This window comes from Eumetopias jubatus, unplaced genomic scaffold (assembly GCF_037043125.1).
Source record: "Eumetopias jubatus isolate StellerSeaLion01/CBP00866 unplaced genomic scaffold, mEumJub1_p1.0 scaffold_7, whole genome shotgun sequence".
NCBI classification, from domain to species: Eukaryota; Metazoa; Chordata; class Mammalia; order Carnivora; family Otariidae; genus Eumetopias; species Eumetopias jubatus.
Genome location: NW_028274813.1, coordinates 107,321,795 through 107,348,723, shown reverse-complemented (window position 1 = coordinate 107,348,723; position 26,929 = coordinate 107,321,795). Strand labels below are relative to the sequence as shown.

The 26,929-nt window shown below is 38.1% G+C and overlaps 1 protein-coding gene and 1 long non-coding RNA gene across 8 annotated transcripts in view; one reads left to right on the top strand and one right to left on the bottom strand.

Moving 5' to 3' along the window:
• The first annotated feature begins 43 nt into the window (after positions 1-43).
• LOC148163957 (uncharacterized) lies at positions 44-22,413 on the top strand. Its single transcript, XR_015768575.1, has 3 exons — positions 44-139; positions 4,565-4,700; positions 19,708-22,413. It is a non-coding gene; the product is annotated as an uncharacterized LOC148163957 (long non-coding RNA).
• Positions 17,721-26,929, bottom strand: part of IQCH (IQ motif containing H) — a 201,492-nt gene continuing 192,283 nt past the window's right edge. For all 7 annotated transcript variants that reach the window (XM_088024875.1, XM_088024876.1, XM_028100290.2 and 4 more), the window contains 2 exons: positions 23,120-23,228; positions 17,721-17,837 (listed from right to left, as the gene is read on the bottom strand). In XM_088024875.1, the coding sequence (XP_087881001.1) occupies positions 17,721-17,837; positions 23,120-23,228 (226 nt within the window). The remainder of the gene's footprint in view (positions 17,838-23,119; positions 23,229-26,929) is intronic.

Genomic DNA, 26,929 nt, shown 5'->3' with positions numbered 1-26,929 from the left:
TGGGTGCCGCGCCATGGCGCGAGAGCTCGCCGGGGCGCAGCGGCGCGTGCGCACGAAGGTCTCGCGGTCTCCCGTGGAGGGGGCCGAGGGGCGGGCTGAGGGACCGGCCGGGGGAGTGAGGGTCAGCGGCGCAGAGGAGGTAATTAAATCGTCACATGTGACCTCATGCAGGCGTTAACAACCCTGGGGCGCCGGGGGCCGGGGGCTGGGGTGGGGATTCGGGGGGTTTATCAGTAGGGGTGTGAGGAAAGTTAAGGCTTAAAATAAATAACCCCCGTAGTGAGTGGCAGAACTGACACCCAGATCTCTCTTCTAAGCCTTGGGCTCAAGTGAAATGCTTACATGGCGTTGCTGAGGAGACACTTGAGAAGGTGTCTTTGGGGAAGCGAGTTAAAAGCCGAGTCCACAGATTTGCACTGGCTGGTAAAGTCGGGAAGCACTTTTATGTTTAGGTCTTCTCTGTCATGTTCACCGTTTAGGGTAAGCCCCAGATAGTTAATAAAAAAAGTTTATAAATTTTAAAAACAAAATGAAATTTCAAAAATAAAAATGTCCCACATCTCTCCGCGCACTGCCCAGATGCGCACCTCTACCTCCTAAGCTCGGTGAATGTCAGACCAGGGGTCTTTTAGTTATAAGCCTTTATAATCCTCAGCCACCCATTATCAGTCTATTACTTTAGGAAAAACCTTTTCTCAAACTTCATAGCCACTTGAGGTAATATTTTATCTACACCTGCTTTCTAAAGAAGCATTTCTTCCTATTTGTCCTAAACTTATCTTGTTTGGAGAAACCATACATAAATAAGATGATATGTCTGGAAAGCCTTATATGTAAATGAGATAATTATGCGTAAGTATCACATACCGACTTATTGTTGAAACTCGAGGGAGGGATGTAGGATAGTGGGCTAGTTTTTACATTTTCCAGTTTTTAATGACTCATTCAACAAACATTAAGTACCTGTTACCATGTGCCAAATTTTGAGGGGACTTGTAGTCCTGCAAATAATTTGGACTTTACCTTATAGGATTCCCTATTAGATAAAAGTTTTTAAAAAGATTTTAGATGGAGGCATGATGTGGTTAGACTTGCAACAGAAATGGCTGAAGGGAGGCTAAGACAGGAGTCAGGGAGGCGATAGAGTACTGTAATTTCCAAATTAAATTTTGAGAAGTATTGGAGTCTTTTTCACGCAAAATCTGTCGCAGAACCCCAACATACAAAGTAGATGAAAACTTGTGTTTTTTTATTAAACATTTATAAGTTCAAAATTTTAATATTAACTATAGGTAATTTTTTTTTTATTAAAGAGGCTGGTGTGTTTTTGTTTTTAGCAGACAAGGAATTTATCAGAAGGAAATTGGGTAGCTAAAGTAATAAATAGGAAGTTGGCAGAACCAAGCTCAGAAAATGGGAAGGAACCAAGGGAGTCTGTGGACGGCAGAGACCAACAGAAACTAGTCTGGTTAGGGTGCCATGATGGCCTCACTGTCACTGAAGTCTTGACTCTGCTCTTTTATGCTGGAAAACTTTCGAAGTTGGGGGTTATGGACAACAGTTGCAGTTAGGACAGCTACAAGCAGCCTCGGGACAGTTTCTCATCATTCTGTTTTTATTGTACACTATCAAGAATATCCTGATCCATCCAGAGAAGTAGATACAAATTAGAATGGTCTTAAAATGATTTACTTTGAAATCTTGGACATGTGCTTCAATTATAAAGATGGCAGGAGGAGATTAATTCTGAGATCTACACTCAGATGATTTAACCCCAAATTAACGTGTAGGCAGTTTGCAGTGTGTTAAATTTTGGCATTATATCCCTTGGCAGTATGAAAATCAATTTAAAAAAGTGAAATTTGAATCAAACATTTGTGGAACCTGAAGTATGTCTGAGAAACTCTAGGTTCTGTGGCATCTGTAAAGTAAAAACCACTGATAAAGAGAACCACATCTTTAGATTAGGTTTCACTGAATTCTCCCATGAAGGCTTGGGAAAAGGGCTAGGGAACTGAAGTATTTCTACTGGAAGATCCCTTCTTGGAAAAACCTTATCAGTGGAGAGGGTTTCCTTAATTCAAGGCTCCATGACTATCTCTCTCTGTCTTCTAAGGTAGGAAATTACTTCAAAGAAAGCAGATAGATAGTGGATCACACTCAGGTATTAAGGAGTGTTTGAATGAAATATTTTCTTAACCTAAAAATACAGAGCTGGAAAACATGACTTCTAGCTATCTCTTCTGACTTTAAGATTATACAGTGCCACCTCCATAATTGAAATAAGATCATTTCTCAAAAATCCACAACTCAGATCAGTTCCAATTCTTGATGGCTGTGAAACAAAGGGGCTTAGAAATTGGCATTCAAAAGCATAAGTCAATGTTTAAAAAATATTGTGTCAATAATTAAGAATTAATGCCATAAACACATAAACACTTAGTTTTACACAAAACATGGAGAAGTGGCATACCCCTTTAGAAGGAACCCCTTAAAAATAACTATGAAGAGTATGCTGTGTATAGCATTTAGCTTGTGTATGGATATGATGTTACTCCTAGAAAGAAGGGATTTAGCCTTGTTTTTGTCTTAAAGGCACCTAGGATGCTATAGGTGTTCAGAACATGCTAAAAATTAGTTCTTGGGGCGCCTGGGTGGCTCAGTCGGTTAAGCATCTGCCTTCTGCTCAGGTCATAATCTCAGGGTCCTGGGATGGATCCCAGGCTCAGCTGGGAGTCTGCTTGTCTCCTTCTCCCTCTGCCCTTCCCCCTGCCCCTGCTCCTGCTCTCTCTCTCATAAATATATAAAATCTTTTAAAAAATGAGTTCTTCAAAATGGATAAATTGGAATATATTAAAATTAAGAATTTCAGTTCATTAAAAGGCACTATTAAGAGAATCGAAAAGAAATCCATAGTGTGGGAGAAGTATTTGCAATACCTATCTCTGACAAAGCACTTGGTATTTAGAACAAATCATTTAAAAAAAGACAGTCCAGTAGAAAGATGGACAAAATATTTGAATGGACTCTTCACAAAGGAATATCCAGATGTCCAGTAAACATGGGAAAAATTGCTTATTTCAATAATCATCCAAAAAATGGAAATTAAGCCACAATGCAGTACCATTACACACCCACCAAAGTAGCCGAAGTAGAAGAGATGGAAAGTTCTAAATGCTGGTGAGGATATGCAGCAGTTAGAACTTTTATATACTGCTGGTAACCAATTTGGAAAAAATTTTGGCAGTAATATATCTAGGCAGTATATATTCAGCTGCATATGTAATGTATGTAATGTTATGACCAGCCATGCCACTCTTGGATATATATTTGTATTAGTAAGGCTGCAATAACAAAATACCACAGACTGGCTGCCTAAACAACAGAAATTTGTTATTCATAGTTCTGGAGACTGGGAAGTCTAAGATCAGGGTGCTGGCTGATTAGGTTCTTCTTGGAGAGAGTTCTCTTCCTGGCTTATAGCTCCTTCTTAGTATATCCTCTCATGGCAGACAGAGCTAATTCTGGTGTCTGCCTTTTTCTCTTCTGACAAGAGCACCAGCCCTATCAGATTAGGGTCCCACTCTTATGACTTCTTTTAACTTTTATCACTTCCTCAGGGACCCTATCTCCAACTACTGTCACATTGGGTGTTAGGGCTTCAATATGTGAATATTGAGGGGATGCAAACATTCAGTCCGTAACAATGCCCCACAGAAATTGTGTGCACATATTCTCCAAAAGACATGTAGTAGAATATTCATAACACTATTCATATTTGTGATATTCAACCTGGAAATTACATGCCTGTCGATAATAGAGTAGATAAACAAATTGTGGCATTCACTTGATGGAATACTATGTAACAATGAGAAGGAATGATTCATAATTGCACACAGCAACCATGAAGCTCATGAACATAAGGAAGAGTGAAAGAAGTCAGACCCTAAAGTACTTATAATATGATTTCATTTCCATGAGTTATAAAACTGGCCAAAATTCATCTTTGCTGTTAGAAGGCAGGGTAGTGATCACCCTTACAGGGATGGAGATCTAGGGGAGCCAGGGACTAGGAGTATGAGGGGACATCTTAGGGATTGGATTATTCTCTTCTTTTGTTCATATATTTCTATAGTTCTTTTTAAGACTCTTTTTTTAAAGATTTTATTTATTTATTTGAGAGAGAGCAAGAGAGGGAGAGAGAGAGCATGAGCAGGGGGGAGGTGCAGAGGGAAAAGCAGACTCCCGGATGATTAGGGATTCCCACATGAGGCTTGATCCCAGGATGCCGGGATCATAACCTGAGCCAAAGGCAGACATTTAACTGGCTGAGCTACCCAGGTGCCCCAAGACGTTTTTTCTTAGAGTAATTTTAGGCTCACAGAAAAATTAAGAGGAAGGTAAAGAGATTTCTCATATATCCTCTGCCCCACACATGCATAGCCTTCCCCATTATCAACATCCCCACCAGTGTGATAGATTTGTTATGACTGATGAAGCTGTGATTGATCTGGTCCCTAGTTAAATGGCTGTAGTCAATTTGTGAAAAAAAATTTCTTTTAAGTAGGTTCCACGCCCAGCATGGAGCCCAATACAGAGCTTGAACTCATGACACTGAGATCAGGACCTGAGCTGAGATCAAGATTCAGACGCTTAAGCAACCCAGGTGCCCCGAAAATTCTTCTAACTGAACATGTATGGTATGTGCATTTTCCTGTATGTATATTATACTTCAATTAAAAACTTGAAAAAGAATGAATTCTACAGATAGTGTTACATATTAACACATCCTATTATCAGTGTTTATTAAGAAATACATATAGAGAACATATATAGTGGGTATGACCCAAATGTGACCTTGTACATATATAGAATATTTATTCTCACATTGTTTTTTAGAACCTTGCTGTGAGATTATGATTTACTCATATATTTCTAATGGTGTGATTTAAAAGAAAGTAAAGTAGACATGTAGATATTAATTCACTGCTATTCTCAGAGGGAGAACTATAGGCAAGATAGTGGGTGCATATGTCAGCCAGTTAGTAAAAGATAAAGGAATTATGAAAAAGGGATATAAATGTTTACATTTAGGATTTCATTGACAAATTCCACTTTGAGGCTTAAGGACTTTTGGTTCAAGGAAAGGACTGTGGAGATGATGCTGCCCTGATTCATATTCCAGTGTGCTTTGGAACTTAAAAACAGATACCCCAAAGAGCCACTGACCAGGCTCTCCTAGGAACCCAAATCTCCTTAATGGTTCAGCGCCCTCTAAGCCAAGCTCAGCACCAGAGGAGGTGGCTTGAGTTGCCCCTACAGCTGGATGAATGCTCATTAATTCTCCCCACTCCATTAGTGGTGAACTTTGCTTGCTGCTCCATTCCTGTATCCTTGTGTCTGCCCTGGCAAGGACAGTATACATTGGCTTTATGCAAAATTATCCTCATGGAGGTACTGAGTTATGGCAGAAGTCATTAGGAAAGGAAAGAACTGCTGTATACTTACCTAGATCTTGAGTCCTGTGGAAAACTGATTGATGTTCTGAAAGCCTCCAAGGAGTTGGCTGGCAGCTGGGGCTGCTGTTACAAAGAGTGGCAGGAAGCATTACCCTGGTAAAACATGTTACTGTGAACACAGAGGGTAGAGAGATCTCATCTAAACTGCATGTTGTGTCTAAACTACTCTCAAGCTCTCCCCCCACTGGAATGCAAACTTCCTAAGGCCAGGGACTTATGCCTGTTTTGTTAACCTTTGTGATTCTAGCACCTAGGACAGTACTTGCAATATGGTAGGTACTCAACATCTTGAAAAAATGGAAAAAAAAAAGTGAGCAAAGTGAATACAATTAGTATGTTTGAGGGATGTTAGAGAAAAATTGTAATATGTAGGGTAAGTGGTTTTAATTTAATTACATTTTTAATTTTGGTAGTTAGAGAAATTAAACTATAGAGTAGGTAAGAAACTTAGCCAAGATCATATACTAGAATCAAGAATCAAAATTCTGACCTTCCAAATTTCTGTGAGCTTTTCATTAGGAAACATTTCTCTTTCCTTCTCCTGCTGTGGATGCTAGAATCCAGTGGCACAGAGACATATTTGTGACTTTTTGAAACCAGATAGCGATTTATGCTAATAGAGAACACAATCCATTTTATGGGCATGTTTCCAATATTGCAAATCCTATCTAGTCAGTTTGGGGAAGCATTTGAAAACATGGCCCAATAAATTTACCTTGTCATATGGGTCATAGTTATGGTCCCAGCCTTGTAAAATGAGCTTTGTTTTACTCACAGATACATGCATGAAAAGCATATGACATTTTTTAACATAAATCATATCTTCATACTGAATTCCAAAGATGTTTTGGCTTTATTGCTGATCTTCATTCGACAGTGGCTTTTAGCACTTCAGCTGAAGTCTTTATGCCCCCCTCCCCAGTCTCTCTGTCAAGTAGTTAATGATCTATAAACAAATACTGAGATGCCCTAAGGGGGCTCTCCATTTAAAGGGGCCTTGAATCATTTGATAATAGAAATACAGTAGTCCACCCACTGATTTATGATTTGTCAGTTTAGATTTTTGAAGTGATGTTCCACTGATATTTCAGATGGGAGAAGTTTTTAATTTTCTGTGCAATTAACATTAAATTTTAATCCAATTTTTCCTTTCAGGAGAAAACTTCAAAAATGTTAATTTACATTTGCAGTTTCCATTGTGTGAAATACTTTTTTATTTGTGTGTGCTTATGTGTGTACATTTCAGTTCCGTAAGCTAAAAGTGGCTGCAGAGGGTAATAATACCAGCATAATGGTATCTACCAGTTCCTGAGTGTTTCTTCCTGCTAGGTAGTTTACATCTATTTTCTCATTTAAACAACACTCCAAAGCAGGGCTTCATTTACCTCAGTTTCAAGCTGAGAAAACTGAATATCAGAAGTTAGAGAAGTTAAGATAGTTAACTGCCGTCACAGAGCAGGCAGGTGATTCAGCTGGGATTTGAACCTTCATTGACGGTATGCAAAATCTCATGCTTTGTTTTTTTTTTTTTTTTTTTTAAAGATTTTATTTATTCATTCATGAGAGACAGAGGGAGAGAGAGAAGCAGAGGGAGAAGCAGGCTCCCAAGGAGCAGGGAGCCTGATGCGGGACTCGATCCCAGGAACCTGGGATCACGACCTGAGCCGAAGGCAGACGCTTAACCATCTGAGCCACCCAGGCGCCCCAAAATCTCATGCTTTGAACATAGTTAAAGAGAGTCAGGTGATGCCAGACTCAGCGTAAATGTTGCTGACACAAGTGAACATCCCTTAGATGTTGCATTATCAGGAACTCGCATTGTGCCAAAATATGGCCCTTCTAGCCTAGAAGTCTATCTGCCTCAAAGGAAATTTGGGGGCTTACATGATGACTCCAAAAAAGATAAAAAGGTTTTCAAAACTAGATCACTTTGCAAAATTTGTTGTAAAACAACTATTTCTATGTATATTGAAAATACTTCTAAAATATCTTGAAAATTTAAAACCTGCCAGGACGTTTGGGCACCATCAACAAAGATCCCAACTCTAAGCCAGTTATCGGGCTCTGAAAATTGGGTTTTATTTGGGGGCCATGAGTAAAGCATATATGGAAATGTGTTGAACTGTTTTTTACAACTTCTTGGTTAGTCTAAAATTTTATTCGAATTAAAAAGTTTAGTTTTAAAAACTTTGCATCTGGCCATAATTTGGATGGGTATGAGTAATACCACCACTATGCATAATAGGCACATTTAGTCCAAGCCAGCATTTCAGTGAACCACAACCTGTGGTTCAGCTTTTTTTTTTTTTTAATTCCTTGTTGCTGTTTCTAATAAAGCAAGATGTTAAAGCTAACTACATGCTCTATTAATTATATGAAGGTGAACTTGAGTCATATTTGTTACTGAAGATGATTAATAATTACCAGCTCTGCACACATTTCTGGTGCATTTCAGTAAATAAACAGGGTACATTGTTGGGTAGTAATTGATTAATTAGCACATTCATCCTACACAGCTCAGTGGTCTAAGGATGCTGAGTTTGAGATATTGCTCATAATTATTACAAGAAACAAATCTGTTCCATTTTTCAGTTTATTCTTCTGTATGCTAAGATTTTTTTTTTTTCTAAATCGAATGTTTAATGGTTCAAAACCTTATAGGTTTTATTCAGATAAATCAACTCATGAAGAATTGCTAGTCATAATCTCCAGAATCTTGTTTTTGTGTGAACTAGGGTGAAAACTTTTACAAGGCTAATGTTAACATTAGATCTTGCTGTTAAACTGGATCAAATACTGTAAATATAGGGCACTTCCCCACCATGCAGGAAATGCTCATTGAGCACCTATGCGCAACAGGGGCACTGGAATCTCATTTGCTTCCCAACCACATCAAATAAGCTCAGGATTGCAAGTGTCATCAGGTTGGCACTTCGCAGCACCAAGCAAATATACTGTGTAATCTTCAGAGAAGTATAACAGCATGTATTGTTTGCTGATTTAACTACGCAGTAATTTAGGATTCTTTTCCCCCCTAATTTATTGAGCCAGCATGTAGTTGAGAGAGCTTTGGATGGGGAGTCAGGAGTCCTGGGTTCTGTTTTATCTGTATTCATTCTTGAAGAAGCTGTGTGGTTCTGGGCACATCACTACTCCTTTCTCTAAGCATGGATCACTCATCTATAAAATGACAGTGTCAACCAGGGACGATGAGGTACATGAAGAGCCTAAGCTGCAGAGAAAGAGAAAGCTAGGTTTGAGTCTGGACTCCCTGTTACGGGTTTTATTATTTTAGGAAAATTATTCGTTTAACCTCTTTGAATTTCTGCTCTGTTTACTTTGAGTTTTTTGTAAGGATCAAGTGAGATATGAAAATAGTTTATAAACTATAAAGTACCTGTGAATATACGGCATTGTAAATATTATTGATAACTGTCTTACCCCATTGACCTTAATATGTATTTGAAGGATGCATCAGAGTGCCCATGTACTGGCCTAACAATAGGGGTTATTGACATCCTTTATGCCATTATTAAAATCACATTGGATAAGAATTTCTGGTATGTCTTCATAGTTTATTGCTAAATGAAAAATACAGTCTGCAAAACAGTATGTCTGGTATAATCCTATTAAAAATTATACATACAAAGATAAAAGACTATATAATAGGAACTCAATATATATTTGATAAAGAAACAAATACAATATATGTATGAACTGAGCATCTCTTACTGGTGATAAGTGTATTGTTCTAGGAGTACACTTACAATCCATTTGGTGAGACAGATAATAAAAAATAAACCTATGTTGTAACACCACATATGGTTAAGTGCTCTAAAGAAAAATAAAGCAGAGTAAGAGGATAGAGAGTAAGGATGGGTGCTGCATTAGGGAGGGTCTCCCTGGTCTAGTGACAGTTGAGCAAAGACTGAATACAGTGAGTAAGTAAACCAGGCAGACTTCTGGGAGAAGAGTGTGCCAGGCAGAAGGCATGGCAAATCCAGAGGCCCTAGGTAGGAATAATAGTAGATGTCCCCCCAGATTTAACAGTAGTTCTCTCTGGGTGAAATAATTGTTGATTTTTTAAAAAAGATTTTATTTTTAAATAATCTCACAACCCCGAGATCAGGAGTCGCATACTGTAACGACTGAGCCAGCCAGGCGACCCCCCTGCTACTTTTTTAAAAGTTTATTTTTAAATTTCTTCCCTGCACATTCCTGTTTTTCAAAAGTTTTTGTTTTTTTAAATTATTTGTTTAAGAAGCCATGTGATATTTGTTTTTTTATCGTGAGCATATGTTTCTGTAATTAGAAAAATTTAAAAACTCTATGGGTACCCTGAAAGACAAAGTCATCTTAAGAAAAATGTTTATAAGTAGTTTCCAAACCTTACATCATCTGTAAGGTTTTGTTTTCATGGTTTTGGTACCAAGAATCTAAGTTGTTATTGAGAATAATGGAAGCAGGTGAACTTTATTTATTTTAAAGATTTATTTTAGCCATAACAACCAATGTGGGCTTCATAAAGGGAGAGATAATAATCATACTCTCAGTTCCTCGTTCTTGCTCTTCTGTGTGGATGGCAGAACACTTCCTGGGAAGCCTGACCTAACCACTTATAGACATGGCCCAGGAAACAGTGCATTTTAGGAGGTCTTTAAAATATGGGATTAAAGGTGCCAGGTAAAATTAGTTTCAGGGTTTTATGTCTCATTTATGCAGTTCACCAGGGACTACATCTGCTCTACAGCAAAATGGAGTGTGGCAAAATACATCATCCATCTCTTTCTGAGTCCAGGTACAAATTAAAGAAAAGCTCAGAGACTGTACTCCAACTCTCCATAATATCCCTGCAGAGCAGATGTAAAAAGGAGATACGCTTTGGGCTTACAGAAACAAAAATGCACATTTGAAGCTTTGATTCTCATTTCTGTCCCATCTATTTGCACCAAGATCCTCTAGTACAGAAGGTATACATTAAATCAGTTTGGATAAAATGCTTTCAAAATAAAATGTGTCCATTACTATACATTGAGAAGCAATATTGGAGAGAGTGCAAACAAAAACCCAAAGAATGAAAGACATGATCCCAGTCTAAAGGATATATTTGGCTTGCTATTGTCTTTAGTCTAAATAATTCCTTCTGAGAGAAAACTGTTTGCATCTCAAACTATCATAAAATTATAAAACATTTGTAACTATTTAAAATCACAGCCATTTTGGATAGTAAATAGGGAAACATAAGAGGCTGTACAAAGTTATAAAATATTATCCATGATTTCCAGTAAATGGAAGAAGAAAGCTAGAACAAGTCACCTCCTTGTGTGGTATATATGTGGTTTTGCCCTTTTGATACTTTGATGATGCTTGGCATAGAATTCTTAGAGTTGGCAAGAAGTTTAAATATCAGTTCAACTTTATTTTATATATAAAAATATAGGACTAGAGAGAAGTTACTTGCCCATTAAGGAAAATGCTGGAACTAAAACCCATTAAGACTTTTAAATCTGGGGCCCCTGGGTGGCTCAGTCATTAGGCATCTGCCTTCGGCTCAGTTCATGATCCCAGGGACCTGGGATCGAACCTTGCATTGGGCTCCCTGCTCCATGGGGAGCCTGCTTCTCCCTCTCTCCCTGCTTGTGTTCCTTCTCTCGCTGTCTCTCTGTCTCTGTCCAATAAATAAAATCTTAAAAAAAAAGAAAAAGACTTTTAAATCTAAAGCAAATGGTGTGTGTGTGTGTGTGTGTGTGTGTCTGTGTGTGTGTGTGTTCCATACCCGTTTAGAAAAACTGCAAATGCCACCTGATCACTATATGTCCCTCCAAATATTTGTAGGTAAACAAGCATTTACCCTTTCATGCATCTCTGTTTGCATGAGCAGATACGGCACTAAAGTCTTAGTCTGGTGTGAATTCTCGAATATTCAGACTAAGGGTATTAAGCTTAGAATGAAACTTGCAATCATGATGCTAGGGAACATGCCATTACTATCTGGAGACAGCTTTGGGAGCTTTGAGGAGGGAGATAGTTACAACATTTCCACTCCATGTCCCTAAGTTCATTATCACTTTTGATAGCAGAACTTATAATGAAGACCTTCCTATATTTTTCTTTCCCACACTCCCCCAAATTAAATTTTTGTTTCATTTGCTCCATTAATTGAAAACAGGTTCATTATAAAATAGAAAATACAGAGAGAAGAACACTCTATCATTAAGAAGTAGCCACTGTTAACATTTCGGGGGGTATCTTTAGAGTTGTGTGTGTATGTGTATGTGTGCGCACATGCACGCACATTTATGTACATATTTTTAAAAAGTTATAACTGGAGTCCTAGTCTTCATGCTGTTTTAAAATGTGCTTCTTGGGGGCACCTGCGTAGTTCAGTCAGTTGGGTGTCTCACTCTTGATTTTGGCTCAGGTCATGATCTCAGGGTGGTGAGGTCAAGCCCCACATCAGGCTCTGTGCTCAGTGCAGAGTCTGTCCTTCTCCAGATGCTTCTCCCCTCCTTCACTCCCCCTTTCTGTTTTTCTCTAAAATACATAAAATCTTGGAAAGAGAAAAAAATAAAATATGCTTCTTAATAATTAAATGTCATTTCATTTTCTTATAGTCTCCTAATTTCATGAATTTTTAAAAAAGCTTTTTGAGGTATAATTGACCTTCAAACAGTGCACATATTTAAGGTGTATAGTTTGATAAGTTTTGACATATGTATACGTCCAAGAAACCATTTTCACAATCAACATAGTGGAGCTATCCATCACCCCCAGAATTTTCCTTCTACTCCTTTGTAATCTTCCTGTTCCTCCTCACCACCTGGCCGCCAGCTTCCCACCCCTAGGCAACCACTGATTTGCCTTTTGTCACTATAGTTTGTATTTTTAGAATGTTATATAAATGGATATGTACTCTTTTTTGTTTGGATTTTTTCATTCAGCACAATTATATTAAGATTCATTCCTGTCTTTGATTTTATCAACAACTTGTTCCTTTTTATTGCTGAGTAGTATTCCATTGTAAGGATGTCCCATAATTTATGCATCTACATGTTGGTGGACATTTGGGTTGTTTCCAATTGGGGCCTATTACGAATAAATTTGTTATGAAGATTCATGTACAAGTCTTTGAATGGACATATACTTTTTTCTCTCTTGGGTAAATAAATGCCTAGGAGTGGAATGGCTATATCATACAGTAGTTATAGTAACCTGTGATTTTCTAAATGGCTATATAGAGGTCTTTATATAGCTATTCCATAATTTTCTTATTTTAATTTTTTTTTGAGAGAGAGCGCATGTGTGCACGTGTGCGCGGAGGGGTAGGGATGAGGGGAGGGGCAGAGGGAGAGGGAGAGAGAGAATCTTTAGCAGGCTCCATGCCCAGTGTGGAGCTTGACTCGGGGCTCGGTCTCATGACCCTGAGATCATGACCTGAACCAAAATTAAGGGTCAGATGCTTAACCAACTGAGCCACCCAGGCACCCCCTGTAATTTTTAAGTAATACCTTATTGTTAAATGTTTAAACCTTTCTGATTTTTCATTGTTGTTGCAAATGAACCTAGTTTTTTGGCTTCAAAATGTGGCTATGGATATTCAACTTAAAAAAAAGATGAGTAGAAAGACATTGTAAAGGGAACCTGGAAATCATGTGTTGTTAGATCATTTTAAATTTTTCAATGATTGCAAAATAAGTATTTTGTGTCCTCTGCTGGGAAGCAAAGCAGCATGAATCTTTAAATGAACCAGAATTTGAAGTTGAATTTGAAGTTATTTTACAACCAATGGAAGTTCTGCTGTTTTGTTGTTAAGTTTATGGGACCATGATTTTATCGTAACATTCCTTATGAGGAGACTGCAATAAATTTGGGTGTGGCCTTGCTTTCTGAGAGCTATAATTAGCTATCTAGTATACTTTATAACATTTTGTTAAATAAAAAAATTCTTAAAATGTATTTTACTTATTTTTCTCTCTTACATACATGTATATGATATATATGGTAGCCACTGTAGGGGTAAAACAAAATGTTTACAGAATGGCAAAGAAATGCTTGGGAAGAAAAACCAACATCAAACCCCCCCCCCAAAGCCAAAATGCTATTTTACGCATAGATGCCGAAGCTATATTTTTCTGTGCTATGTTTAGGTTCTTCTTAAAACCAAACAAAAGTTGTTTCTACCAACAGATTTTTAAACAGCAGGGACATGCTTATTATTTACTGTTTTGGTATCTTTCCCTCATTTACATAAATACCCCAGCAACCAGCAGTTTAAAACTAATAAAAGCCAGGGTCCTCCATCAAGTGCAATAAAGTTTCACAACCATGAATTAGACTGTTAGAGTGAAAAATAAACCTATATATGTAGTTATGAAGGGTTTTTTTTTTTTTGGAAAGTGTATAATCACATTTCAAAGTTAGAACTTCCATTTGAAGTAGCAGTGCAATAATAATACTTAAACATTTATGTAGAAAGCTTCTTCTTGGAAACGCTCTCCCAACATTGGCCAATTAATCTCTACTGCTTCCCCAAGGAGCAGGTATTACTATCTGTCATTTTTCTAGTTAGAAAATTGAGGAAGGTATGATCAGCCCAGAAAGAGTGAGGGCTGGGGAGACAAGTTTTTGGCCCTTATTATTCTGTGACTCTTTGGGATGCAGCTCCTAATAGAATGCATCCGGTTTCTGTTCCACTTTGATAAAATCATCAGTAAAACAAAAATATACATGGTAGTTCAATCTACCTCAGGCTTATAGATACAGCCCTTACCCTCCTGAGGCTCACCTTTTGGAAAGAATGGGATACAGAAAGGGTTTGGAAGATCCACAGCACATTTCATCTGCATTTGCAATGGACTGGACCAAACTTTTTCCAGTGAGAAAAGCAGTTATATGCTTCCCCCAGCCACAACTTCCATCCTCCCATTATCTTAGCAATTTATAGTTTTCCAGATAAGATTTACTATGATCAGTACATTTAAAGAGTTGAACAAATCTGTTATGCACATTGAAGCCAGAGGAACAGTAAAAGGAAACTAGTGAACATTTACATTTTTGGAAACATAATGTATGCTTGAGAAATTCTGAAAGATAAACATTTAAATATTAAAATATTTATTACCTTCCCCATAGGGACAGTATTGGGAATTAATGAGATAACAAATGTAAAGTGCTTTGAGCTCTTTAGAAGAAAGGTGCCAGATGCATACAAATGATTATTAATTGTTAAAGCTATCAGATGGTTGGGTGCCTGGGTGGCTCAGTTGGTTAAGCGACTGCCTTCGGCTCAGGTCATGATCCTGGAGTCCCGGGATCGAGTCCCGCATCGGGCTCCCTGCTCAGCAGGGAGTCTGCCTGTCCCTCTGACCTCCTTCCCTCTCATGCTCTCTCTCTACCATTCTCTCTCTCTCTCTCAATAAATAAAAATAAAAATCTTTAAAAAAAAAAAGCTATCAGATGGTTACTAATATATTACTTATGATAAAATACATATTTTTATACCTGAAAAATAGGATGCTTGCAATTCTTAGGATGATGTAGCTGAAATAATGGTCCATCTTTTCCCAAGTTACTCTGTCTTGTTGGAAGTCCTTTCTTAATCCTTTCCCAGTTTCTTGACTTTATACCCTTTTTCAAACAAACTACGGGGCATGACTTCCCAGCTTCCAAACTTCCCTGCACCTTCCCATTGTCAGTCCTCCACCAAAGTCTTACAGATCCAGCACCATGGGAGAATTCCACGGACACCACATTCTCTTCTCCTGATTTCTTTGATTACATAATTGTGATGCCTCATGATACTGTCAGTTGTGCAAGTTGATTTTATTAGCAGGAAGCATAAGTGAAACTGTCTCTTAAGCAACACTAGAATTTGTTATAAAAAAGTGCAAGTCTCTTGTGTGATCGGGGACAAGTGGAATCTGAACTTTCTACTTTACATAACATGCTAGGATTTGTGATAAAAGAGCAAAGCCCCAATTTCATTTGGTCTTGAGACATACGCTGAGATACCTCCACTAAATCTTAGTGTCCCGTATGTAAAATGGGACATCGGGTTGTTGGACAGGTGCAATAAAATAATGTAGATAAAGCTTCTATTACGGTATATACTTAGCCCATAAGAAGTGTTCATTAAAGGTCAATATAAGTAGATTACAGAAGATAAATAAGTAATAGCCGTTTGTCATTGAATATCACCTATTTGGTTTCTTTAAAATCAATATAAAATGGGTAATATGTAAAGGGACATCCTGTTATCGACAAATATTTCATTTTCCTATTTAGAATGGTAAAAGCTCAAATTTTGTTTAGGATACTTTATACATTGTACACATATATGTTATTTTTTTTCAAACTTACCTTAGTTTACCAGTAGCACAGTATCTTTGCTACATATATGTGCTAAAAGATAATGGACTATGCTTCTTTTCAGATGTTCTGTAATTAAAACATTTCACTAATTTAATCTGGTCCTCTGGCTTCTTCCACTTAATTACTTGAAGTGATTGTTTTATTATACCAAATTTTTTCCTTTCATTTTGAAGCTGTAGGTTTTTAGGTAGAGAACCTTACTCCCAATTGTTTTCTGAATCTGAATTTAAGTCCTCAATTTGGAAACAGGCATTCTGTGGTGTTTGCTAATGAGAGATGCAAAGAAGGAAAGTGCATTGTTTGAGAAAACCAATCATGGTGGGTTAAAAAAAAAACAAAAGGTACAGGAGAGTGAACTCATTTTACAATTGCCAGCAGCTTGAGGCTCGAAAGTGCTAATCAAAATGCACATACAAAACTTCCCTGACAGATTTAACAGTTTTGTACTGTTAAGGGGGTTCTCACCATGTGAAAGATGCACCGCTGTGCTGAACAAAACAGAGACAGTTTTCTTTTAAAGTCCAGAGCAGATGAGAGCCATAAGGAGACAGAGGGTTTCATTTACTCTCAGGACACGATTGTGCCAGTGAACTAATGAGTCTCTTGGACCTTATGTTGCTCTGGCTTCAATTGAGGCGAGACTCTAATGGGCATGTAGTACTTCCTATCCGTCAAGTGTCTGGACAATGGGCCCCTCATATGGATTAGAATGATCTGGCAAGAAAAAGAGGTCATCGTTGTACCTAGCACAGGCAGGAAACCTGGCTAATTAATGTATTTCCAACTATAGCAAAACAAAAGCTGACACACACAAAAATGTTGACTTTATTGCAGGAACTCTTAGCTTGTGGCTGAGGCACTGTTAAAAATTATTGAAATTCCATACATAAAACCATACTCTTAGTTTCCCCAGCACATTCAAATATTTTTAAAGATACAAAGGTTATTCTTTAAAACAACTATGTGATTTTGGTGTCGTGACTTCTGTAAAGCTGGATGATTCTGAAATATTTTGAACAATTGAGAAGCGAATGCCAAGAGTTAGTGTCAGTGCTGCATAATTTTAACAATTTGTACTTTAAAAGGTACTGTTGAATTATGATTGTAAAAATCCTACTGCTATGTTAAATGGAGAATTTGAGATTACAAATGTTTATTCAAGCTAGAGGCTCGAGTTACGCTATATATTAAACTAAGAGCAGATACTGCCACCTAGATAAATTCTGATGCTTTGGTTAACTAGATGTTGGCTTACCTTACTTTTTGAGAAATGGCAACAACAAACAATATTGGCTTGGGACAAAAAAAAAATACAATGAATGATAAAGGGTCACTTTAAAAATCCATGCAAATGTAATTTTCTTGGGGAAAAGAAGACCCGTTTTGCCAAATAGCAATGATTAAGCCTTTATTCCATTTCTTAAATGCAGAAGACTAATAACTCTTAGAAATAGGTGGAGAAAACTTCATAAGGCATAAACAAAAGCTCCATAATCCTGAAATTCATAAAGAGGTGGGTACAGAAGTGATATCAGTAAGACTTGTAACTTTCTTGTTAGATTATTTCTTCCTGAGTTCTGGAAGAAGAAGCGATTGTTCGACACTCTCAAGTAAAAGCACAAATAGGTTTTAATTTAATAAGCAACATAAGATCACTTAATAAATATTTTTTTAAAAAAGAGCATTACATTATAATCTGTTTTGATACACCTTCTAGCAAACAAAGCAAACTAACTCCACTCCCCACTTTTATTCCTAACAGCAAGAAGAATGTTGCCTTTTTTTGACTCCAGATTAGAATCCAAAATCAGCAGTGTATTCCAGGAACATTCATTTATCAGGTTTAGAGAGGTTTTTATCATCTTTGAACTGTTTTAGCTCTTCTTCAAATCTTATTTTGTTTTCCTCTGTTACTCCTAGAATGGCTTCAATGTCATCAATGGCCGTCTATAAATGAACAATAAAAATAATATTCATTACTTAAAGACCTCTTACAACTCTTTCCTCCACCCCAATTATTTGTTCCGTTTTGGAGTTGAGTATAATTTAGACCAGTTAAACTCAAGGCGTGTTTTGCCAGCTAACACCCATCTACACATTGTGTTATCAGTCCTGAAATGAGTAAAAAAATTGAGAGTAAGAACTTGGAAACCTTTATAGAAATTTTTATGGCTGCTAAGTCAAGTGAAAAAAATGGGCTTCTATTTTATACGTCTTTAATTTTTTTCATTTCATTTTTCTAGTAATTCATTTTTGTTGTATTTTACAAAAGTACTGATCCATGATAGGTTGGAAAAAAACAAAACTTCACTACAGATAATTTGAGAAGCACTGATCTAGTCATCCTAAAATGAGGGCTAGTAGGCTGATGGGAGTATTGACTTCCATTGGTTTTTCCACTGGGCAGAAAAATGGCACCTTTCCCTTTTATTTTATTTAGCTGTTTTTTTATTGAGGTAGTCTTCACATACCTTAAAATTCACCCTTACAAAGAGTTCAATTCAGTGGTTTTTAGTATATTCACAAGAAACTGTCATTACTATGTAATTCCAAAATATTTTCATCACCCCAAATAGAAACTCTATGCCCATTAGCTGCCTTTCCTCATTTTCCCCCTCCCCTAACTCCTGACAACTGCTAATCTACTCTCTCTCTCTATGGATTTGCCTACTTTGGACATTTAATATAAAAGGAATCATACAATATGTGGCCTTTTGTGTCTGGCCTCCTTAACATAATGTTTTCAAGGTTCATTTGTGTTGTAGCATGGATCAGAACTACATTTCTTTTTTATGTCTGAATAATATTCCATTTTATCTATTATCTATTTTTACTTTGGTTGTTTACACTTTAGGTATCATGTCTAAGAAGGCATTGCCACAAGGTCATGAAGATTTATTTATATCTGTGTTTTCTTCTAAGAGTTTTATAGTTGTAGCTCTTACATTTAGGTCTTTGATCCATTTTTATTTGGTTTTTATATATGCTGTGGAGTAGAGGTACAACTTCATTCATTTGTATGGGGATATTTGTTTTCTCCAGCACCATTTGTTAAAAAGACAATTTTTTTTTCCATCAAATTGTTCTGGCATGCTTGTTGAAAATCAATTGACTATAAATGTATGGGTTTATTTTGGACTCTCAATTTTATTCCATTGATCTATGTCTATTCTTATGCCAATACCATGCTGTCTTGATGACTGTAGTTTTGTAGTTAAGTTTCATTTATTTATTTTTTTAAAGATTTTATTTATTTATTTTAGAGATAGAGAGACAGAGAGCACGAGCCGGAGGGAGGAGCAGAGGGAGAGGGATAAGCAGACTCTGTGCCATGTGTGGAGCCCAAAAGGGGTCAAACCCACGACCCTGAGATCCTGACCTGAGATGAAATCAAGATCAGATGCTTAACTGACTGAGCCACCGAGACACCCCACTGTAGTTAAGTTTTAAAGTTGAGAAGCATAATTCTGTTCTTTTTTAGTTTTGTTCTTTTTTAATATTATTTAGATTATTCTGGATCCTTTGCATTTCCATAGGAGTTTTAGGATCATCTTGTAAATTTCTGCAATAAAGCCAGCTAGAATGCTGATAGGAATTGGTGTTGAATCCATAGATCAATCTGGGGAGTATTATTGCCGTCTAACAATATTAAGTCTTTCATTCCATTTATTTAGATCTTCTTTCTTTTATGATGGACAGATCTTGTGCTTCTATTAAATTTATTCCTAAGTATTTTTATTCTTTTTAATGCTATTATAAATGGAATTTTTAAAAACATTTAAAAATTTTAAATTTTAAAAAAATATTTATTTTTTAGGATTTTATTTATTTACTTGAGAGAGAGAGAAAGCATGAGAGAAGACGTGAGAAGGAGCAAGAGCGCAAGCAGGTGGGAGGGGCAGAGGGAGAAGCAGACTCCTCGCCGAGCAGGGAGCACAACGTGGGACTCCATCCCAGGACCCTGGGATCATGACCTGAACCGAAGGCAATCACTTAACCAACTGAGCCACCCAGGTGCCCCCCAACAATTTATTTTTGGATCGTTCATTGGTAGTGTATAGAAATACGATGTTTCTATATTGATCTTGGGTCTTGTAACCTTTCTCAACTCGTTTATTAGCTCTAACAGGCTCTTTCTGGGGTCTTTAGGATTTCCTAAATACAAGATCATGTTATTTGTGAATAGAGATAGTTTTACTTCTTTCTTTCCAATCTGGATGCCTTTTTATTTCTTTTTCTTGCTGAATTGCTCTGGCTAGAACCTCCAGTACAGTGATGAATAGAAGCGGTGAGAGCAGACATCCTTGTCTTGCTGCTGATCTTAGGGGGAAAGCTTTCAGTCTTGCACCATGAACTATGATGTTAGCTATGGGTTTTTGTTAATGCCCTTAACAGGTTGAGGAATTCTATTCTATTCCTAGGTTGAGTGTTTTTAGGAAATGGTGTTAGATTTTGTTAAATGCTTTATCTGCACCACCTTCCATTTTTATTGTCTTCATAAATCCTTCTTTACAAATTGAAAATACTTACTAGAATGTCACTAGGGTGGTAGACAGAAAATATTACTAAAAATGAATCTAGGGGCGCCTGGGTGGATATAATTCAGTCCATAGCACCATTTGATTTTGGTTATTAGTTATATTTGGATAGACTAAACTGATCATGTACATATAGCTCAGAATTTTGCACATCACAGTAACTGATGAAATTATGCTAGCTGACAGTAACTTAGAATATAAATGAAGAGATAGAGCCTTTAGGACCAGTGAAAATCAGTGCAATACTGGGCCTGTTTTTCATTGAGTCTTCTTAGTCCTGTTGTAGGAAAAGCAATGGTCATTCTTCCAACTCATAAAATCACATTGAAGAGGAAAGCATTATCATTATTATTACTGTTACTAGAGAGACCAGGCCCTAGTGCAAGGAAAATACATTTAAAATTTACATTTTTTACAACAAGCTTTTGTTGGGCTTTCCACATAAGAGAAAGATCACATGTGGTTCCATTTGAGTCATTTGAGTTACTTGACCTATTCAAACATGATGAAGGCCCATGCGGGGAATCAGATGCAGATTTCGGTGATCAATACCAAGTGTTCACAAAAACAGATGCAATGATCAATGGAACAGAATAGAAAACCCAGAAATGGACCCACAACTATATGGTCATCTAATCTTCAACAAAGCAGGAAAGAATATCCAATGGGAAAAAGACAGTCTCTTCAACAAATTGTGTTGGGAATACTGGACAGCAACATGCAGAAGAATGAAACTGGACCATTTTCTTACACCATACACACAAAAAAAATCCAAAATGGATGAAAGGCCTAAATGTGAGACAGGAAACCATCAGAATCATAGAGGAGAACACAGGCAGCAACCTCTTTGACCTCAGCCATAGCATCGTCTTACTAGACATGTCATCAGAGGCAAGGGAAACAAAGGCAAAAATGAACTATTGGGACTTGATCAAGATAAAAAGCTTCTGCACAGTGACGGAAACAATCAACAGAAGTAAAAGACAACCTATGGAATGGGAGAAGATAGTTGCAAATGACATATCTGATAAAGGGCTAGTATCCAAAATCTATAAAGAACTTGTCAAACCCAACACCCAAAAAAATAAATAATCCAGTTAAGAAATGAGCAGAAGACATGAACATACATTTTTCCAAAGAAAACATCCAGATGACTAACAGACACATGAAAAGATGTTCAACATCACTCATCATCAGGGAAATACAAATCAAAACCACAATGAGATACCACCTCACACCTGTTAGAATGGCCAAAATTAACAACACAGGAAACAACAGATGTTGGTGAGGATGGGGAACCCTCTAACACTGTTGATGGGGATGCAAATTGGTGCAGCCACCCTGGAAAATAGTATGGAGTTTCCTCAAAAAGTTAAAAATAGAACTACTCTGTGATCCAGCAATTGTACTACTAGGTGTTTACCCAAAGGATACAAAAATACTGGTTCAAAGGGGCACATGCACCCTGATGTTTATAGCAGCATTATCAACAATAGCCAAATTATGGAAAGAGCCCAGATGTCCATCAACAGATGAATGGATAAAGAAGATGTGGTTTATATATATACAATGGAATATTACTCAGCCATCAGAAAGAAATCTTGCCATTTGTAATGACATGGTTGGAGCTAGAGTGTATTATGCTAAGTGAAATAAGTCAGTCAGAGACAAATACCATATGATTTCACTCATATGTGGAATTTAAGAAACAAGATAGATGAACATATGGGAAGGGGCACAAAAAAGAGAGAGAGGGAGAGAGGGAAGCAAACCATAAGAGACTCTTAACTGGTAGAGAACAAACTGAAGGTCGATGGAGGGAGGTGGGTGGGGGATGGGCTAGATGAGTAATGGGTATTAAGGAGGGCATTTGTTGTGTGATGAGCACTGGGTGTTATATGTAAGTGATGAATCACTAAATTCTATACCTGAAGCCAATTTTACACTATATGTTAACTAACTAGAATTTAAATAAAAAATTGAAATTAAATACCAAGTGTTCATCTCTGTTTGGCCTGTGTTTCAAAAACTCTTGTGTGGATCTTGCTCCTGTTTCCTTGCTCTTGTTCATATTTCTACAGTTTGGAGACTTCTGATCAATTACATACAACTGGCTTTCATGGACCAACATCTTTAAAGGCCATTTGGAAGCTTCAGACAGGTTAGTGATGAAATTTCTGCCCCACTTTGGAGAAACAGGGTGGGGTACATGGCCCATGTATACGCTGAGGGCTTTTTCTGTTTCTCTCTACTACACATTATCCTTCCTGGGGCCTCAGAACTCCTCTGGTTCTAGAAACAAGGCTTCCCCAGGAATCCTTGGCCAGACACTGCATTATCTGAAATGAGAGTAGGTTACATTCAAGATTTTCGGTGGTGACAGTCTCTGTTTTGGTTTCATTGTGACACTTCAGCTTCACCTCTGATCTCAGAGAGCCGTGTTGTCTTGTAAACTGGGTTTGAAAATGGCAGCAACTTAAAACAGGTCTATATTTCAAAGAAAAAATTTCAAACTATTAAATTTAACTAACAGGTTCAGTGGGAACCTTATAATATTGACCCTGTACATTATAAAATATGTATTGCTTCACAATAAAAAAAATGGTTTAGCACTTGTTTACAATACAGCATGAGGTATTTTCAGTCCTTGTATAGAAATTAACCAGAATCGTTAGTTAATTAACACCTCACCTTAAAATTGGTCTCGCCTTGCATATTAGGTGCTGATATTTCTTGATGGATGATGAAGAGATTTCGAGCAAAGGTCATGAGGACCCCCTGGAGATCTTCACCGATTGTTCTGTTAATGATATCCAAACAAATGAGTTTACCAACGATTCCCCTCACATGCTTAAAAACAATCACCCTCTCATTTGTGCCTGTCTGGTGGTGGAATTTAATGAGTATTTTCAATCTCACAAGGTGGCAATCTTCAGGGAGATAGGAAAGATGAGGCTCCATTTCAACTTGTCAACAAAGAGGATTTGTGTAATAAATATTTTTTATTAATCAACTTAGGAGAATGTAAGAATAGCTTCAGTCATTCCTAGCAAAAGGCTACCACTGAGCTAGGACGGTAGTATTAGTTCATTTAAAAAATTGTTGAAATCAGATTATAAGAGAATTGTTGCTAAATATAATTCATACCTAACAATTTCCTTGCCTACAGAGATATTTGCACCTCAGTATTCTGGAGACTGGGGCTTATTTTCTATTTCAGGTATACAAGCAATTCCTGCTATTTATGAGTATGCTCCATCCATGTTCCTAGGAGAATGTGTCCCATTCCTGAACAGCCAGCTTTATAAAGCTTTATAAAGCTGAACACACACTTGAAGGTTTCAGAGACAACACTGTGGCCAGTGAACATTCCCAAACAACTAGGTTGTTTTAAGTTTTAGCTTTGCAAAACTTTGCAAAACTGCAGAGTTTATCTTCTTATTTTGTGAACTTTCTGTATCAAAGGGAAAAAATGGATTAAATGAATGGATTGATTTTTAAGAATTGTTCTGTCTTGAGGGTATGAAACTAAAGAGCTGGCTCTTAAGGTAACTGCAAAGAACTTTGGGTTACTTCCTTCCCTGTTGTTGCCTGTAAAATAAGTCATTTTGGAGTGTAAGGCTTAAATCCTTTTGGAATGGCTGCCTTCCAGCCTGATTAGGTTTTCCCATAGGTCAGGCTGGGAGCAGAAAGCTTCCCAGGCCCCAGGCAGGAGACTGTTTGTCCTGCCACCGGCAGTGTGACTTTGGGGAGAAAGCTACTTAAACTCTCTGGGTTCTTCATTATTTTTTTTTCTGAAATGAAGGGATTGGATTGGATTAGTGCTTCCAAACTTTTGGAGTTACAGTCCCCAGTCCAAGAACTGCCCACCCTTACTTCTCATAGTTACTGAACATTAGTATCTATTGCCTCTTTTAAGAGAATAATAGCCAAAGGCAACTTAAGAGTCAATAATTTTTAAAAGTGATTTGTACTTTATTGCCACATAGTCAATATGTCAGTATGTATTAGACCCTGGTGCTTTTTTTTTTTTGTTCTTAAAGATTTTATTTATTATTTATTTGACAGAGAGAGCCAGAGAGTACAAGCACGGGGAGTGGCAAAGGGAGAAGGAGAAGCAGGCTCCCAGCTGAGCAGGGAGCCCAATGTGGGGCTTAATCCCAGGACCCTGGGATCAGACCTGAGCCGGAGATAGTAGCTTAACCAACTGAGCCACCCAGGTGCCCTAGACCCTGGTGCTTCTTAAAACAGCAGATTCCTAGGGTCTACCTTAGATCAACAAAATCAGATTCTTTGGGTTTGGGATCCAGGAATGTATAGTTTCACTGAAATCCTCAGTTGATTCATGTGTGTGGTGTGTGGTGTGTGGTGTGTGTGTGTGTGTGTGATTGAGGCCCATACTTAAAATTAGTGTGTTTATGTGTGTGTGTATGATCCTGGGTCCACACATGGATTCATGCCCCACTTGTCATCTCTCCTTAGCTTCCTGGGGTCCATGGTCCCCAGGTTGTGAACCAAGAGGCTGGATGGACTCTAAGTCCTCTTCCCTATTAATTCATTTCTAGAATTTCCTTCATTTTTCCTTCCTTGAAATTTTTTCCTGAATTCTGCTAGTCCCAGAAATATGCCAGTATAAATGGAGTCAGTATGAAGTTATCCTGGCAAAGCCAAACCACAGAATTCTGGTCTGTAAGGTCATCCCTCTTGGAGCCCTCCCCTTTCCTGAAGAGGTAGCTAACATCTTCACCTGATGTGAACTGATTGTAACAAAGCCAAACAAAGCCCAGCCAGCTCATGAAAAGCCTCTCCTTAAAGCTCCAGAGAAAACCAACACAAACAACACAAAGAAAAGTTTGTATTAGCTCATCTTTTCTCTTTCAATATGAATTCTAACAAACAAAGACTCTGTCTGGTCATTGTCTATTAAATCATCTGTTCTCAACCTCTATGTCCACGTGTTAGTGCAACTCCTGATGTACTAACTGTAATTCCACCCGTTAATCACATAGTCAAGAAAGTACAGCTGCATGTAAGTAAGAATTTTGGGGATAATCCTGAATCCTACCTAATACTCAGAAGAAGTAAATTAATAAAGTTGGTACAAACTTCCACAGGTAGTGATGCATTTCACAGAAGGATGAGAATCTCTTCCATAATAGGCTTCCCTACATAACGTAGCCATATGGTATTGGAAAAGCACACTAGATTCAGGGCCCAGAGACACAGGCTACTGTGTGATACTGGTAAACCACATCCCTGCTTGAAGACCCAGTTTCTTTTCTATACCATGAGAGTCTGTTAATCCTCAGGGTCCTTCCTTGCTTCAACAATCTCTGGTTCTATGGCTGCAGGAAGGGATGAGAAGGATGATATAGGAAATAGTAGACAAGGCTCTAGAGTCTTCAAGAGGCCCATGTCAATCAACAGTGCCCTTTCTGTAGGATACGTGAGTAGCAGTACCATCTAGAAGGTACACCATTAGTATTGCCACCAGCAAAGCTAGCCTGTGGGTCAAGGCATTCCTGCTTGAAATCTCAGGAGCAGGGTTAAGGATGGTTGGGTGAGCTCCTCTTTGTCACCAGTCTAATTATTCATTCTGTAGGCTTCAGCATCAAACCAATTTTGCTGCTCCATCAGTTTGATGATTGGGGAGTTCCTTTTTCACATAAGTCTCAGAAGTCTCCTAAATTCCCAGATTCTATCCTCTTGCCTGTCTCCTCTGTGGCCAAGTACCCACTTGGATAAGTCTTCCTGTGGCCCCTACTGTGGGAAATCAGCCTCTGCCCTGGTCACATTATCCCTGTCTCACCTGTCAGTTCTAGGACACAAGTTCTCCTGCGAGTCAGCCTCTGCTGGGTTCTGCCTCATGCCGACAGTCTCTCTGTCTTTGTGCCATCCCCTTGCCGGCCTGGGTCTGTAAAAGCAGCCTCCTATTTGAGCTCCTATAGTTGTGCTCCCCACAACTAACTCTGTGGATATCCTTTCACTCTTTGTAATTGACCTTTCCTGATGCTGTGAACTGGTTGCTCCTTGGGATGATCTCCTGGCACCTGAACTCCCTGGGTAGGTGGTTCCCTGGCTGCTCTTGTCCCTTCACCTGAAGGGTCCTGTCCGTCCCAGCCTCATTCCAAGCACATGAGGGGTTGTGTCTTTCCAGTCCTGGCCCACTTGTTCTTTGCAGTTTACCCTTCATGCCAGCCAGTACTGGTAAGGTAGGGTTCATGTTTCTGTGTTCTCATTTCTAGTTCTTGTACTTCACCCATCTGTCTGAATTCCTGGGCTTAGACATGTACTGGGACCTGGAACTTTACCTGCTTAATTAAACTCATAATTCTGGAAAATACAAAGTTCTTATCCCCCAGCTTGCCAACTTTAAATCCACTGACTGCTTGGTTCTCCCAGTCTTGGTAACTGCCTGGTGGCCTGTGTCCTGCCACAGCCCTGGGCATGTTAACTCATTTACTTATTTACTGAGTGTCCACCCACCACCACATCAGCTTC